General features: G+C 46.3%; 2 protein-coding genes across 2 annotated transcripts; one reads left to right on the top strand and one right to left on the bottom strand.

Annotated features, from left to right (window-relative positions):
• Positions 1 to 2,093: 2,093 nt before the first annotated feature.
• Positions 2,094 to 4,464, top strand: LOC136505038 (protein STRICTOSIDINE SYNTHASE-LIKE 3-like). Its single transcript, XM_066500111.1, has 3 exons — positions 2,094 to 2,790; positions 3,470 to 3,637; positions 3,727 to 4,464. The coding sequence occupies exons 1-3, from the start codon at positions 2,183 to 2,185 to the stop codon at positions 4,133 to 4,135; spliced, it is 1,185 nt and encodes a 394-aa protein (XP_066356208.1). The 5' UTR covers positions 2,094 to 2,182; the 3' UTR covers positions 4,136 to 4,464.
• Positions 4,465 to 15,167: 10,703 nt separating this feature from the next.
• Positions 15,168 to 15,617, bottom strand: LOC136505662 (uncharacterized). The gene has a single exon (XM_066500825.1). The coding sequence runs from the start codon at positions 15,615 to 15,617 to the stop codon at positions 15,168 to 15,170; it is 450 nt and encodes a 149-aa protein (XP_066356922.1).
• Between the last annotated feature and the right edge of the window lie 1,752 nt (positions 15,618 to 17,369).

Genomic DNA, 17,369 nt, shown 5'->3' with positions numbered 1-17,369 from the left:
TTTTTGTTTTGAGCTTGTGTTCACGTCGATCTGGTGAGTCAAGCTTTTGTTTCTGTTTCCAGAGATCGATGGTGTTTTTTTTTCTGTTTCCGTGTTCAAGCTAGCTTGCTCGCGATGATCTCCGACGCATGCGCTCTCGCAATCTCGTGCCGTGTGTGCTGGATTTGTCGTGTGTTCTGATGTGCTTGCTCGGCGCGGGAGATTTGGGCCATGTTTAGTTGCCCCAAATTCCAGAATTTGGCACTATGCAAAAAGAAGATTCCTCGTCACATCAAACTTGCGGTACATGTATGGAGTACTATATGTTGATAAAATCAAAAACTAATTGCACAGTTTGGTTGTACTTTGCGAGACGAACGTTTTGAGCCTAATTAGTCAACGATTGGACAATTATTACCAAATAAAAACAAAGCGGTACTGTAGCTACAGTACCGCCGGAATTCGGCGGCGCCGAATCGGTGCCCGAACTAAACACGGCCTTGTTTACGAGCCGGCCGGATTGCCGATCACAGTTTCCAAAACACGTTTTGACCGATCTGGGCGCGCGATGCGGGGGAACCATGAGAGGTGGGGCCGGGTCGTTATCCAGTGGGGGGAAGGAAGGCGCATGATTTCGAAAAAGAGGGTTCCACCTGGTGCCATTTACAAAAGATAGCTGTTAACTATAGGTCACTAGAAAGTCCGGCCGAAACTCTTTTGTTGTCCACGTCAATTCATCCATATTCGTCGCTAATGGTGGTTATCGGAGCTATGAAAAGACTTAAATGCCCTTAGGCTAGAGAAGTGAGATAAAGTTTTGTTTTTCGTGTGCCACTCTCTGGCTAAGTGTTTTTTGGCACCAAACTGATTGCCGTTGACCATTCTTGATTGCACTAATTTAATTGGTATTTAAATTATTTGTAATATTTTTTATTGTGAATATCACAAATTTAAAAATCTTGCTACTCTTATATTAAACAACAACGTATTCCGGCAGCTATATTTCCAATTTAGCTGGTATCCAAGACTAAAATCAAAACAAAAATAATATTAAGTTAAACTAATATTGAAAAAACAAAAACAATCTCATCTAGCATCTCCTTGTATTAACAATATTTAGAAAAATATCAAACAATCCCTGTAAAGAATAGAATATGGAGCGGGTTCACGGGCATCCTGTTCGGCAACCATGGACTCTCCTCGGCAGGGGCGGAGCCAAGGCCCGGTCACCCTGGGCTGGGCCGGTGCCCGGGCTCCTCTGCTGGCTGCTGCTGACACATTAACTGCTACCGCGCAGGAGCATGAGCATGTGCATGCGAAGGGATCCTAGCGCAGGAGCATGACCATGAGCTGGCTGCTGGCTGCTGGCTGCCGCTGACACGTTTAGCCTTGCAAGTAGCCAAGCATAATATGATTTTATTTTATCATGGGCATGAGCATGCGAAGGGGTACTAGCCAGGATAAGGCTGTGCATTTCTATTTGAATCGATGGCTGCTACCGCACTAATTGGTCTTTATTTGTTCTTAGCCCCTACTAATTCATTCAAATACATGAGCCAACGAGCCCAATGTTGCCATCTACCGCCTCTGTTTCAATCTATAAGATATTAGCCCCTACTAATCCATTCGAATGCATGAGCCAACAAGCAAATATTGCCATCTACCGCCTCCGTTTTAAATTATAAGATATTATCCCTTACTAACCTATTCGAATGCACGAGAGAACGAGCCAAATGTTGCCATTTACCTCTCTCTGTTTCAAATTATAAAATATTTTAGATTTTTAATATATTGTTTTTACTATGTATTTAGACATAGTGTGTATTTAAATGCATAGCAAATACTATTTATAAAAGCTAAATCGTCTTATAATTTGAAATGAAGGTATAGCATCTTGGACGGTGGTTGCTTTGTCATGTAAAAATATAGTAGAAAGTTCGCTATAGGTGAATTTTTTATCTTAGGACCTATCAGTGGCCCTATTCGGCTGATGGTTTCTACGGCTAATAAGTCGGTTGATACTGTTTTATTATAAGAGAAAAACATTATACCATGATTGACAGATAAATTCAAGCGAACAGGACGTATATCTCGTCCAGTCTCTGTAATGGAAATATTCTGCAAACCGGGACCTCGTCGGCCCGTGGTCCCCTTCTCGTGTTCCTGAGCGTAGCGTGAACCCAGATCGGTGAGGGTTGCTAACATGGCGTCGCCGTGGGTGGCGGCCGCGGCGCTGCTGGTGGCGGCGTTCTGCGGCACGGACCCGCTGCGGATGGGCAGCATGGTGGACTTCCCGGGGTTCGAGGCGCACTTCGTCGACCTCCCCGATCCCGCCGAGATGCCGCCGCACGCGGACGAACGGGAGCGGCTCCGCGGGGCCGAGGTGCGGTTCCGCGGCGAGGTGCAGGGGCCCGAGAGCGTCGCCTTCGACCCTCAGGGCCGCGGGCCGTACACGGGCGTCGCCGACGGCCGGGTCGTCTTCTGGGACGGCGAGCGGTGGGTCCCCTTCGCGACGGCCTCCCCGCGCTGGACGCAGGAGCTCTGCGGCGGGCCCAAGGCGTCGCCGCTGGAGTACCTCCCCAACGAGCACATCTGCAGCCGCCCGCTCGGGCTCCGCTTCGATAAGAAGACCGGGGACCTGTACATCGCCGACGCCTACTTCGGCCTGCTCAAGGTCGGCCCCGAGGGCGGGCTGGCCACGCCGCTCGCAACGGAGGCCGAGGGCGTGCGCTTCAACTTCACCAACGACCTCGACCTCGACGACGAGGGCAATGTCTACTTCACCGACTCCAGCATACACTACCAGAGACGGTCTGTGATGCCATGCCTTCGCTCTCGTCCTCTGCTTTGCTTTGCTGTTGTTTCATTTTTCATCTTACCGTGTTAGCTGCTTGGTTGGCTGGATGCTCACTTGATTCCTAATGAGTAGTAATGACTATGGGTTGGTGACCGGAAAATTAGAAGATCGTCAGCTTTGGATTACTTTACTCTTTTTTGACAATTGGATTACTTCTACTTTGTTTACCTTCACTCCTAATTGTTGTGGCAACAGACATTATTTATATGCTATAAAAGATACTCACCTCTCACGTGTATTCTTTTTTATGTAAAAATTAGACATTATGCTATGATCTGTCAGAATCTCTTCAGCACAGCATGCTTTCCATCAGGGAGTACAATCACATGCTTTCCTACAAAAGAATGATGAAACTGAAGAGAGACAATATATATAAACACCTTAAATGGATCAATTCTTTCTTTGATGTAACTTTTACTTGTTCTGGTGTCATATAAGGTTCTCCAACCGTTCTACTTCGATGTATAGCGCCTGTTTTAGTGACTACAATGAGTTAGGCATCACTCTGTTTTTTTTTCACTGTTATATTGGAAAAACCTACTGTCTCCTCAATTTGCAAACAAGTTTTCTAGATCCAAGTGACCTTGGATCTTGCAGGACCTAGATATCTTATCAGTAATCATTCATTTTCAGGAATTTTATGCAGTTAGTTTTCTCTGGGGATCCCTCTGGGAGACTCTTGAAATATAACCCACAGACAAAGGAAACGACAGTACTGCACCGCAACCTCCAATTTCCTAATGGTGTGTCCATGAGCAAGGATGGCTCATTCTTCGTTTTCTGTGAAGGACCGCGCAACAGGTGTGTATTCTCTTTTTCTTACATTTGGTTTAAGCTTTCTTATTTCAGCTTTATGATATCAGGGACTCAATATTTGTGTTCTGAGACAGGTTGAGCAGATACTGGTTGAAAGGTGAGAAGGCAGGCACTGTGGATCTTTTCGCTATCTTGCCTGGATTCCCAGACAATGTGAGGACGAACGAGAAGGGCGAGTTCTGGGTGGCGATCCACTGCCGGCGAAGCCTGTATACCCGGCTCATGAGCCCCCATGTCAAGCTGAGGAAGTTTTTCCTCAGCCTCCCGATCCCCGCCAAGTACCACTTCCTGATGCTGATCGGTGGCAAGCTCCACGCGGTGATAATCAAGTACAGCCCCGAGGGCCAGGTGCTCGACATCTTGGAGGACACCAAGGGAGAGGTGGTGAGAGCCGTCAGCGAAGTGGAGAAGGACGGGAAGCTCTGGATAGGGTCCGTCCTGATGCCGTTCATCGCTGTCTTTGACCTCTCGAAGGCGTCTTAGCCGCCTCCGTTTGATTGGAAACATTGTTGAATATGGATACCGCTGTACGCTTCTCTGAGAGGATCAGTGATCCCAATAATTTGGCCCTGGAGCAACCTGGAGCTGTATAGTGCTCCAGCTTCTTTTAGTACCAAGGCTCCATTTGGATGCCAAAAAATTTGGCAAAATGATACGGTAGTGCTTTTCGTTGTTATTTGACAATTAGTGTCCAATCATAGTCTAATTAGGCTTAAAAGATTCGTCTCGTGGATTTCGTCTAAACTGTATAATTAGTTTTATTTTTTATTTATATTTAATGCTTCATGCATGCGTCCAAAGATTCGATGTGATGGAAAATCTTGAAAAATTTGGCATTTTGGGAGGGAACTAAACATGGCCCAAATATAAGTTTGTGACATGTTCTGTAGATTGTCACGAGAACTATGTACGAACAGCTCGTCTGCTCGTGCTTCTGAAATCAGAATTATCAGATGTGCTTCTTGAGTTTGATCCGTCTCGATTTTTATTTGGCCAACAAACGACGAAGTTTTTACAGAGCGAGAATAATGTAAAGGTCACGTTCTAAGTTTCTAACGGTTCGCTGAAAATAGTTCGTGTCGTACCAAGGTCCTCTTTCTTCTTACCAGTGGTATTTACAATCTATTATATCTATACACAACAGTGTTAAAGGAGTTATACTTTTGTCGAATCCTAAACAGTTACAGAATAACAAAAAGACAAGAAAACGAAATCTACACAATCATGTTAAACAGTGTTTAAAGGAGCCTCACGTTCGTTAAGAGAGCCTAGAATTGATGAGACTAAATAAAAAGAATATGCACCAATAATCTATTAGATTAGTTTAAATCGAAGAATATGTCCTAACACAATTAATAAATTGTAATTTAGAATAATAATTAAGAAAAATAGATTTGATTTTTCTATGAGTTTGTAGAGAAAAATACCTAGTAACGACAAATTTTGAATACAAAGAGACTAAAAAAATTAAAACATCGGTCTCCAAATGAATTGACAAAAAAATACCAAAATAAATACTCCCTTCGCTATAAGATGTTTTGACATTTCTAGATATATATCAATGGATCTAGAAAAATCAAAACATCTTATAATTTGGAGTGGAAAGAGTAGTTAATATAAATTATAATTAGAAAAGATATAAATAACCTTGAAAATTAAAAAGGTAATAGTCAACAGCTAAGAGGATCTGCTGCGCCTGCGCACGGGTGCCCTGCATCCCTGCTCCTACCTCAAATTATCGCATCTCATTTGCTACAGCAGCTGGCAGGTGAGCAGCATGTGGCAGGGCGCAGGAGCAATGTTAACCACGGTGCCAAGAATACTAGCCTGATTTGATTATTCTATATATCTATGTTTGATTTTAGCTTATCTTGTTATTATGCAATCGACATGTTCAGAAAAAATCTTTTCCATTCAACACTGGGGTGTGTTTAGTTCCTCCCAAATTCCCAACTTTGACACTATGCAAAAAGAAAGATTCTTCGTCACTTCAAACTTGCGGTACATGCATGAAGTACTAAATGTTGACGAAATCAAAAACTAATTGCACAGTTTGATTGTATTTTGCGAGACGAACGTTTTGAGCCTAATTAGTTAACGATTGAACAATTATTACCAAATACAAACAAAATGCTACAGTGTTTTTGTGGCGCTACAGTGTTTTTGCGGCAACGATTCGGGGCATCTAAACATGGCCTAGCTCGTGCTATTCTTTTATCTTTATGTATTCGTGTCCGTATGTTGACGGCTTCAATTAATTTTGTTGTTATGCTTGAAAATCAACAGTGTCCATGTAGATCTATAGTGCTAGAAATCTTTTTTTTCTTGGTTACTTGTTACAAATCAGTTTTTATTTGCTCGTAGTTACCTAAATTAACCCATACTCTACCTTCACGCTAAGAAAAAATTAGGACGCAATCTTTATTTGATTTGCATGCCAAAAGATGGTAGCTTGATCTAATATGTTCCTGTTCGACTGGTATTAAAGCCAGCTGATAAGCCAACTGAAACTAATTTGTTGTGAGAGAAAAATACTATAGATTCTAGCTGATAAGCCGACTAGTAAATTCAAGCGAACAGTTATATTTGTTAGATTTAGTGTTCTTAGGTATGTTCATCGGATCGGGATACTTAGCATAGGAATAGGTGCTCGGGATTTCACAGAGAGATTGATAGATGGGTGATAGGTGGCAAACCGTCAAATGCCGTAGTTGTTGAAGCTCCGGCCGGGGTTTCGTTGACGGACGCCATCTGCGCGCCGGCAGCGACGGTCGGTGGAGCGGGAGTGGCGTTGTGGCGTCCTCGGCGGCGGCGTGAGCGTCGGGTGGCGTTGCTGGCGTCGGTGGTACTTCCCGTCGCTGGCAGCGTCCCTACTTTCGATCGGGTCTAGGGTTTAGGATGTCGGTGGGGTGACTGGCGGCGCGGTCAACCTCGTACAGCGAGCCCCGGCCCCCACCTTCCTTTATAGCGCTGTGCGACGGGGGCCCACCAACCATGTAGGGTTGGGCGCCCCCGATCAGGGCGCGAGGACAAGGCCCAGTTAGGCCGTTGGGCCTAACTGGTGGGAGATCAATCCTAACATTCTCTCCCTTGATCTCTCATCTATTCTTCGTTCTTTAATTTCATACTCAAAACTTTCAATTCATATTTTTCTTGTTTCCATCCTATTTCATCACAAATTAGTGCATAGAACTGTCCCATCGTCACAACAATTAGTGCCGTTAGACTAACAGCCACAATACACTTCTCCATTTTAAAATGTAAACTTTCTTTGGGCCCTTCGTATGTTCGGGTATCATAGGCTTTTCCTTAAACCCATGCCAGCTACGTGTTCTCTAAACACGTTGGGTGGTAAGCCCTTTGTGAGCGGATCCGCGAGCATTTTCTCTGTACTTATATGCTCAAGATTTATTATATGATCCCGAACTTTATCTTTCACAACATAGTACTTTATGTCAATGTGTTTGGCAGCACCACTTGACCTATTGTTGTGAGCATACTGTACCACTGGATTGTTATCATAATACAATCTCAGTGGTTCATTTATATCATCAATCACTTTCAATCCGGGTATGAATTTCTTCAGCTAATTCACCTGCCTCGTTGCCTCATAGCATGCTACAAACTCGGCATACATTGTCGAGGATGTAGTTACAGTTTGTTTGGAGCTTTTCCACGATATAGCCCCTCCTGCGAGAGTAAATACATATCCTGACGTGGATTTTCTTTCGTCTCCCGCATAATCAGAATCTGAATACCCCTCTATCTGCAGGGAATCAGATCTTCTATACGTAAACATGAGGCCTTTCGTACCCTGCAAATAATGCAGGACTTTCTTCACTAATTTTCAATGTTCAATTCCTGGATTCTTTTGATATCTGCCAAGTAACCCGGTAACAAAAGCTAAGTCAGGGCGTATACATACTTGAGCATATTGTAAACTTCCAACAGCTGAAGCATACGGTACTGCTTTCATTCGGTCAATTTTATATTGGTTCTTGGGACACTGATGTTCCCCAAATCTATCGCCCTTGACTATAGGAGCAGGTGAAGGACTACATGCATGCATACTAAATTTCTTCAGGACCTTTTCTATGTATGCCTTTTGCGATAATCCTAGAACCCCTTTTCTCCTGTCTCGGTGAATCTCTATTCCCAAAACGAACGAGGCCTCATCGAGATCTTTCATATCAAAGTTCGAGGACAAGAATTTCTTCGTTTCCATTAGTAGATTGATATCACTGCTAGCAAGCAAGATATCATCCACATACAAAATTAGGAATATGTACTTTCCATTCCTGAACTTTGCATAAACGCAATTGTCCTCAACATTTTCTTCAAACCCAAAACCTTTTATCGTTCTATCAAACTTCAAATATCACTGTCTTGAAGCTTGTTTCAATCCATAGATTGATTTCTTCAAGCGGCATCCCATATTTTCCTTTCCTTTTACGACAAAACCTTTCGGTTGTGCCATATAAACATTTTCTTCCAAATCCCTGTTTAGGAAAGCCGTCTTTACATCCATTTGATGTAACTCCAAGTCATAGTGGGCTACAAGTGCCATTATAATTCTGAAGGAATCTTTACATGAGACTGGAGAAAACGTCTCATTGTAATCAATCCCTTCTCTTTGCGTAAAGCCTTTTGCCACGAGTCGCGCTTTGAATCTTTCTATATTCCCTTGGGAGTCATATTTTGTTTTGTAGACCTATTTATAGCCTACTGTTTTGGCTCCTTTAGGAATATTTTCTAAGTCCCAAACTTTATTGGTACTCATTGATTTCAATTCATCTTCCATGGTCTTAAGCCACTTTGATGAGTGGTCGTTTCTCATGGCTTCTTCAAATGAGGTGGGATCGTCCCCCATCTGACATTCTTCAGTTTCATAAACTTCATAGTCATCAGTAATAGCTGATCTTCTTATTCTTTGAGACCTTCTAGGTGCCTCCGGCACTTGTTCCACATTGGGCTATTGTTGTTCTTCCTCATGTGCAACATTTGGTTCTATAGTTTCCTCAAGGATAGGTTCCTCAAGGACAGGTTCCTCATGTTCATTCATTGTCGCCACGGGAGAACTTGCAACAGGTGTTGGCACTACAGTGTCCTGCACTGTTGGTGCAACAGCAGCAGGTAGCGTGAAGAATGGTTCTTCAACCATCGGAGTGGATACATGTACCTGCTTCTCCTGTAGGCTGATTTCTCGTGCTACCACGCTCCCCCTGATCATGTTATCCTCCAAGAACACAGCGTGTCTTGTTTCTACAATCTTCGTATGTCTGTCAGGACAATAGAAGTGATATCCTTTCGATCTTTCTAGATAGCCAATAAAATGGCAGCTGACTGTCTTGGAGTCTAACTTTCCTATGTTCGGGTTAAATACTTTTGCCTCAGCTGGACAGCCCCACACACGCAAATGGTTAAGTGAGGGTTCCCTTCCTGTCCATAATTCATACGGTGTTTTAGGCACCGATTTACTTGGTACTCGATTAAGTATGTGAATGGCGGTTTTCAGTGCCTCCATCCATAAACTAATCGGTAATGTGGAGTAACTCATCATGCTTCTTACCATATCCATTAAGGTACGGTTACGTCTTTCAGCCACTCCATTCTGCTGAGGCTCCCCCAGTGTGGAGTACTGAGCAACTATGCCATTTTCCTGTAGGAATCTTGCAAAAGGTCCAGGAATTTGGCCATATGGGGTATGTCGCCCATAGTACTCTCCACCTTGGTCTGATCGTACTATCTTGATTTTCTTGTTGTGCTGATTTTCAACTTCAGCTTTAAATATTTTGAATTTATCCAATGCTTCCGATCTTTTTTTAATTGGATAAATATTGCCATAACGAGAGTGATCGTCTGTGAATGTTATAAATGAGTCATAACCATCCACACTTTTCATAGGAAAAGGACCACATATGTCTGTGTGGATTATTTCTAAAATTCCTGTGCTTCGTTTGGCATCTTTCTTAATTTTCTTGACATACTTTCCTTTAATGCAATCAATACATTGTTCTAAATCTAAAAATTCTAAGTGCGGGAGAATTGATTCCTTAACCAATCGTTCCATTCTCCCCCTCGAAATATGGCCCAAGCGACAATGCCATAATTTCGAAGAGACAGTATCAATTCTCTTCCTCTTCTTAGTTACATCCGCAGATGGGGAATCATTCACATTCTCATCACATACATTGTTCGCATTCTCAGCAAGAGATAATAAATAAAGCTTGTCTTGTCGGAAGACAAGACCAACACATTTATTATTAACCAGTATCTTACACTTGCCATCACCAAAATGGCAATCAATTCCATCATCATCAAGTTTCGAAACACTTATCAAATTTCTACGCAAAGAGGGAACATAAAGTACTTCTTTAAGTCTAAGTACAAAACCATTATTCAATTCTAAAGAAAAATCCCCAATGGCTTCAACATTGGCTTGCAGTTCATTTGCAACTTTAATCGTTCTTTCTCCTCTTTGCAAGGTTCTCGTCCCACTTAACCCCTGTAAAGAATTTGCAACATGAGTAGTTGCTCCTGAATCAACCCACCAAGTGGATTTATCATAACATAAATACAGAGATTCATCTACAAATGTAATAAATTCATCACCTTTCTTTAGCAGAGATTTCAGGAAGTCTAGACAATCCCTCTTGTAGTGTCCCTTCTTGAAGCAGTGCTTGCACTGATCTTTTTCTGCTCCACCATACTGCTGATTCTCAGAATCCTGGGGTTTCTTTCCCTGTGAACTGGAGGAAGATGTCTTATCCCACTTAGGTTTCCCTTGTGGTTTAGAATTCTTGCCATTAAAGTTCTTTCTTTTGTTGTCCTTCACAAAATGAGCAGATTCACTTTGTGAGGACTTTATCCTCTCCTCTTCTTGAGCACACATTGAGATGAGTCTTTCTATGCCCCATCTTTCAGGCTGCATATTATAGTTCACAATGAAGGTGTCATATTCTTTCAGCAAAGAAGCAAAAATCAAATGAATTAGGAAATCCTCCTCCTTCAAATTCATTTCTTTTAACTTAGATGCCGTAGTGTTCATCTTCAAAATGTGCTCTCTTATGCTACCACCAGTGAATTTCTCATTCACAAGCTTCTTAATCAGTGAACTTGCTGTGGCCTTGGTAGACCCAGTAAACTGACTCTTGATTTTCTCTAGATATTCTTTGGCAGTAGCACATTCAGGGATTGAGCCCCTTATCTGTTCTTCTATGGTGGCTTTGGCTACCAACAGGCACCTGTGGTTGGAGAGAGTCCATTGCCTATGTTCAAGGTCATATTTTATTCTTATTTCAGCATGATCACGCTTCCGAGAAGCGAAATCAGCGTCAGATTCATTGTCACCTCTCACCGGGTCCTCTGGCTCAGTAGGACACGGTGAGGTGATGGCAAAATCGACCTCTCCCAACGCAAGTTCCAATTCATACTTCTCCCGCCACACACGGTGATTGGTTCCGTTGAGTGTCGGGATGTTGGCAATGTTCACAATGCATTTGTCTCCTAAAATCATACCAGAGTAAGTAAGAAACATTTATACATAAAATTCTATGCTTTAACTCAACGTTGGTCAAATTAAAACTTATAATTCATCCATGCAAAACATTTTACATCACCATTGGACAGAAGTAAAATTAATGCACGATTTCTCATGGATGAAAAGTTATAATATTGTTATTAACAACGTTGGTCAGAAAATAACAATATCATAATTGCATCAAAATTATCAGAAATTCATTTCTCTTAAAATTAAATTATCCCGTTGGTTCAAATTTAATCAAAGAGAACAATAATTATCATGCACAGCGGAAACATTAATGATCTTTTCATGTTATTATTTTCCAAAAGCACTAAAAATTCATTGTTTTCTGGGCAAAATATCGTTGGATAAAATTTGCACAGAAAATTGTGTCAAAAACATTCAAATTCATCAAAATATGCATTTAAAATTGTTTCTGGAAAATAATAAGAAAAAAATTTCTTGTTCTTCTTTCATTTTTCAGCCCAGCGCGGCCCAAGACGCGCTGAACCGGCTTGGCCCGGCTTGCCTCGCGCGCACAGGCCGCACCCAGGCCGGAACCTGGGCCTGGGACGGCAAAGCGCCGTGCGCGCTCGCTCCCGCCTGGGCCGGCGAGTTGGCCCAGCGAATCGTGGCCGTCCGTCTCGATCCGACGGCCGAGCGGCCGTTTCGCGCAGATCAAAACATCGCCGCGGCCGACGCCCTGGAAACCCTAGGCATTCGGCTCTTCCCCTCTCTCTCTCCTCGCTGCTTTTCTCTTCTCAGCCGCAGCGGAGACGGCCGCCGTCGAGCAGCCGCGAGCGAGGAAAAGCAGAGCGGTCTTTGGCGCCATCGCTGGCCCCCTCGCCGGCGCGCGTGCTCCCCAACGGGTGAGCACGCCGCCGTCGAGCGGCCTAGCCGCGGCGCTTTCTTGGCCGAGCCCGGCGAGCCGTTTCTTGGCCGAGCCCGCGCCCTCGGCTCGGTTTCTCCTCCAGCGCCGGTGGAAGAGCCGGTGCGGTTCTTCTTCATCTCCCGCGCCGGTGGAGGTTTATCCCCGACGAACCCTAACCCTAATTTTTCCCCCTTTCTCCCTTTTTTTTGAGTTTGTTCTTTTCGGTTTTATCCGAATGGGGAAAACTAGGGTTAGGTTTAGAGTTTTGTTCTTGCCGATTCGTTTTCCTTTTCGTTCATCCGAATGGAAAAATGGGATTAGGGTTAGGGTTTGACCCTTCTTCTTTCTTCTTCCCCTTTTCCCCTCTTTCGGATTAGAGTTCTAGGGTTCTTGAATCCGACCCTCCCTTTTCCCCTTCTTCAATCCCTTGTTTAGTTTTGATTTTGGGAATTAGGGTTAAGGTCTTAGGGTTCGGTTTTCGACTTTCTTTCCCGATCCGCATCTGATTTCTTGACGAACTGTGGCTCCGGTACCATTGTTAGATTTAGTGTTCTTAGGTATGTTCATCGGATCGGGATACTTAGCATAGGAATAGGTGCTCGGGATTTCACAGAGAGATTGATAGATGGGTGATAGGTGGCAAACCGTCAAATGCCGTAGTTGTTGAAGCTCCGGCCGGGGTTTCGTTGACGGACGCCATCTGCGCGCCGGCAGCGACGGTCGGTGGAGCGGGAGTGGCGCTGTGGCGTCCTCGGCGGCGGCGTGAGCGTCGGGTGGCGTTGCTGGCGTCGGTGGTACTTCCCGACGCTGGCAGCGCCCCTACTTTCGATCGGGTCTAGGGTTTAGGATGTCGGTGGGGTGACTGGCGGCGCGGTCAACCTCGTATAGCGAGCCCCGGCCCCCACCTTCCTTTATAGCACTGTGCGACGGGGGGCCACCAACCATGTAGGGTTGGGCGCCCCCGATCAGGACGTGAGGACAAGGCCCAGTTAGGCCGTTGGGCCTAATTGGTGGGAGATCAATCCTAACAATATTGTCCCACTCAGGCTCTCTAAAAAAACTCCTGGCTCCACCACTGCTCCTCGGCGACCCGGAACACGACGTGGAAGAACCACTCGGCGGATCCAGATTCAGTGAATTTGCTCAAGCAAGCTAAGTCACGATGTAACTTTACTCTCTCCATCTACCATCCGGCTAAGATCCAAGGGCTACCATCGGTTGCAGGCCAAAAGGAGCCTAGACTAGAACTTTTTCTATGTGAGTGTGCATAGATTGAGGATTTTGAGGTGTGGCTGGTGCATCTGAGAGGGTGTTCATAGTGCAGCGTCTCCGGTGTCCCTAGCTGCAGGGGCTGATTAGTACCTATTGGATGCGCTTATGCAAAACGCGGAGGCGGCGACTTCATCAGCATGTGGACTGAGTTCGCAGCGCTCAATGCCACAGTCGCGGGAGACGCGGCCGTCGTCGAGGACCCGTGCCACGCCTTCCGCTTCTTTGACGCAGACAGCCATGGCACCATATCCAGTTATCCACCACCAAGTCCGCGTCCGCTAGCCTTCCTGGACGACATACGCGACCGCTAGCGTTCCTGGACGACATATGCGACCTGCGACATCGTGGGCTTGCTCCTGCGCGAGGAGATGGTGGCCGAGGCCTACGAGGTTGTCGCGAGGCATATGGACGCCGACAATATCGCTCAATCTTCCCAGAGTTCGAGCGTCGCCAAAGACGTTTACCTCGGTGTGCTATGCAAGGGACGTCGAAGCTGCTGCACACCAGATGCTCGGGTGCCCGTGGGGACGTTTGGCATCGTGGTCGCCGGGTGCGTTGCTCCCAGGGACATGTAGCCGGCACTCGCGCCTGGTTGATGGCGACACCCTGCACGGCTGCACTGGGATGTAGTACAAGGGGGTTGTCTCTCCTACGGGGGAGGAGGAACAGTGAGCCTCGCCGAAGCCCGCCACCCCCTCCCCACGCCTCGGAGGCAGAGCAGGAACCTGTTAGCGACGCGCTGCGACGCCGCGACCTGCACGGGATGTCCGGGGCGGGGCGAGAGTGGATTTACCGTTTGTATGAGTGGCCGCACGGCATATCGTGGCCGTGGAAGTGTCCCAGCTGCAGCTTACTAACCATTAGATTTAATAAGACCCTAAACCCTACACCCTACACTCTACACCCTAAACCTTAAATCCTAAACCCTAAAGCCAACACAACAGAATGAGGAATGTAGCAGCATCAAGATTCGTACCATTGACTTAATGGACGGTCGAGATAAGCCCCGGCCATGTACGCAAGCGGGGAGGCTTTTCTCGGGCCTGCGCTGCCGAGTTGGAGACGGTGCGCGAGGAGGGCATGGCCCGCGCGGCTAGGGAGTTACCGCGTTCATACTCTCCATCTGCTCCTCCTTGGCCTTGTCATCTCCTTGCTCCTCGCTGCTGCTGTCTTTGCAGACGACAACCTGAGCGAGCAGGGCCATGGCGCAAGTAAGCGGTGGCAGGGTGGCGGTGTGGCCCGGCGAGGAGTAGTCGGTGGAGGGCGGTGCGGGAGGAGGCGATCGGGGTATGCTGGCGCGGGGTAGGGGCCACTACTACAGAAAAACATAACCGAGGCATTTCGTTTTGGGGCTCGGAGGCGGGCGAGCTGGTTGCTTGCCTCCATTATTTGGTGGCCGGCAGCAACCACCTCGGTTAATTATTAATGAAGGCAGGCAACCTAACATGCCCGCCTCAGTTAATATATATTAACCGAGGCGGTCATCCTAACGCAACCGCCTCGGTAAATCATTAACCGAGGCGGGCACTCTAACGTAACCGTCTCGGTAAATCAGCCCACTACCATCCCCAATATATAAACAAAATCAGAAACCCTAACCACTCCACTCTCTCTCCTCTCCTCACTCAACTCCGTGCGCCGCGACCAAGCGCGCCCCCTCTCCGAGCGTCGCGGCTCCAAGCGCGCCCCTTCTCCGAGCGACGCCTTCCTCTCCTCCCTCCCTCTCTCTCACACACACCGGCCCCTCCTTCCTCTCGCTCCAACCACATCGGCGTCCCTCCTCGCTACCACCATAGCGGCGCCCCTCCTCCCTCCCACCATGGCGGTGCCCCTCCTCCTTCTCCCTCCCATCACGATGGCATGGCTCCACCACGGCGGCACGACTCCACCACGACGGCGGATCCGGCCCCCTCCTCCTCATCCCCGGCGGTGGATCTGGCCACCACCTCCTCCCCGCCCGCGGATCCGGACCCCTCCTCCTCCCCTGCGGGGGATCTGGCACCCACCTCCTCCCCGCGCGGTGGATCCGGCCCCCACCTCCTCCCCGGCAGCGGATCCGGCCCCCTCCTCCTCCTCGGCGGTGGATCCGGCCCCCACCTCCTCTCTGGCGACGGATTCGGCACCCTCCTCCACCCCCGCGGAGGATCCGGCACCCTCCTCCCCGCGCGGCGCTCCCGATGCCTAGATCTGGTTGAGGAGGCGATCGGCGTGGATTCGGCAGCGACAAATCCCGGCGGGCGAGATCCGATAGCGTGGATGGGCTCGGTGGGCCCGTGGATGGGCTCGCTGGGCTTGTCCATGGGTTTTCTTTTTTTTGTTTTTTTATTTTATTAACTGAGGCGGGCATTTGAACTGCCTCGGTAAATCATTGATTTACCGTGACCTTTCGACCGAGGCGGACAAGTTGCCCGTCTCGGAAAATCCATTTTGTACGCCTCGGTTAAGTTTATCATAGTAGTGGGCGTGGCCCCGCCGGGTGGAGGATGGCGCGATAGAAGTGGCTGGGGCGTGGCCACGCGGGAGGACGCTACGGCGGGCCGAGTGGATCGGGTGAAGGAGAAGAGGAAGGAGAGGATAAGGTAGGAGGGGTATTTTAGACATTTTTACTGGCCAAGCCCACATGTCAAGACAGAAACGGTGAAAACTGGACTGAATGGCTTGGGCGACAAAAAGGTTCTGGCCGATGGCGCCTGAGTGCGCTCGAATTTTTTAGTAACTTGTAGCTAACTGCCATCTTTTATAATGGCACACCGGTAAAAACCCACACCGGTAAAAACCTGTTTCGAAAACGCGTTTTCACCGATCTGAGAGCGTATTTTTCTGTATCGCCACAAATAATTGTACTGATAAAGCCAGGACTATGCCGAGCGCCGGCCATGTGACGACTGAGTAACAGCTGGCCTTTCGTACATCCTCGCCGCCTTCTTGGCTCTTGCGCATGTCTAGCTGCGCCTCTGCATCGGCAGTGCCGGTGAGACCACTGCGGAACTGCCCCGGCCGAGAGCTACCTGGTGGGCCTATAAAAGGGAAACCACAAACTCCACTTAATCACCCGATTTCCGCAGCGCGCTACGTCCTCCTGTCTTCTTCTCCTCCGCCGAGAAGCACCGTCGTGGCACAAACACCCTCAGGTGAGCTGTCTCCGCAGCCTCTCTGCAGTGTCGCCATGTGCGCCTCAACTCCATAAATTAAGCTAAGTAGCTAAACATGGCATCGTTTTGTCCTACTCTTGCAGGGAAGCCGGAATTGGACATCACTGTTAGCTTTATGACTGACGGATTTTGAGAAACCGACATCATTGTCGGTTTTTGACTAAAACCGATAGTGATAGGACACTGATAGCCCAACCGACACTGATATTCGGGTCTTCACTGTCGGTTCATATCACTGTCGGTTTTAGCTAAGAACCGACAGTGATATTGGGTCTCACTGTCGGTTTTAGCAAAAAACCAACAATGATACTATCACTATAGGTTCATGCTATGAACCGACAGTGATATGCTGCAAGAAAACTTCATAAATTTCAGATAGTGTTCGATGAAGATGAACTTTATATTAAAGTTGTAGTACTCGATGAGATCTACAACTTTGTAGTTCAAACTTTTTTTAATTTGTGATAGTTTGGATGTCCAAATATTTTCATTTAAAATCATCTATCTAACGAAAATTACGTTTGATTTCTAAAATTTAAAATTTGAATTTTTTAAACGACCTCGGATAGAGAAACGCCCAAAACAAAAAATGTAGATCTCGAAAAGTTATACAACTTTATAGTTGACAAGTTTTTCATTTGAAATCATTTACTACTTCAAAATACTGATTAAAATTAAATTTTAAAATTATTGAAGAACTCTGATTTCTTTTTTTAATCTCTGGCTAACACTTATAACTAGTCTTTGTCTCTCGTACTAACTTCAAATTTGATGATTTTTTCCTAATTTTTTTAAAAATCATGCTCTATCAATTTATTGTTTTGTTATAGCTATTATTTTATTCATCTTCTTATGTGACTGTGTTTTATATATTTAAATTTGAAATTAAAAAAATAGCAA

The sequence above is a fragment of the Miscanthus floridulus genome, chromosome 14, assembly GCF_019320115.1.
Source record: "Miscanthus floridulus cultivar M001 chromosome 14, ASM1932011v1, whole genome shotgun sequence".
Lineage (NCBI taxonomy): Eukaryota > Viridiplantae > Streptophyta > Magnoliopsida > Poales > Poaceae > Miscanthus > Miscanthus floridulus.
Note: the sequence above shows the minus strand (reverse complement) of the source record. Positions and strands in the feature narration are given on the sequence as shown.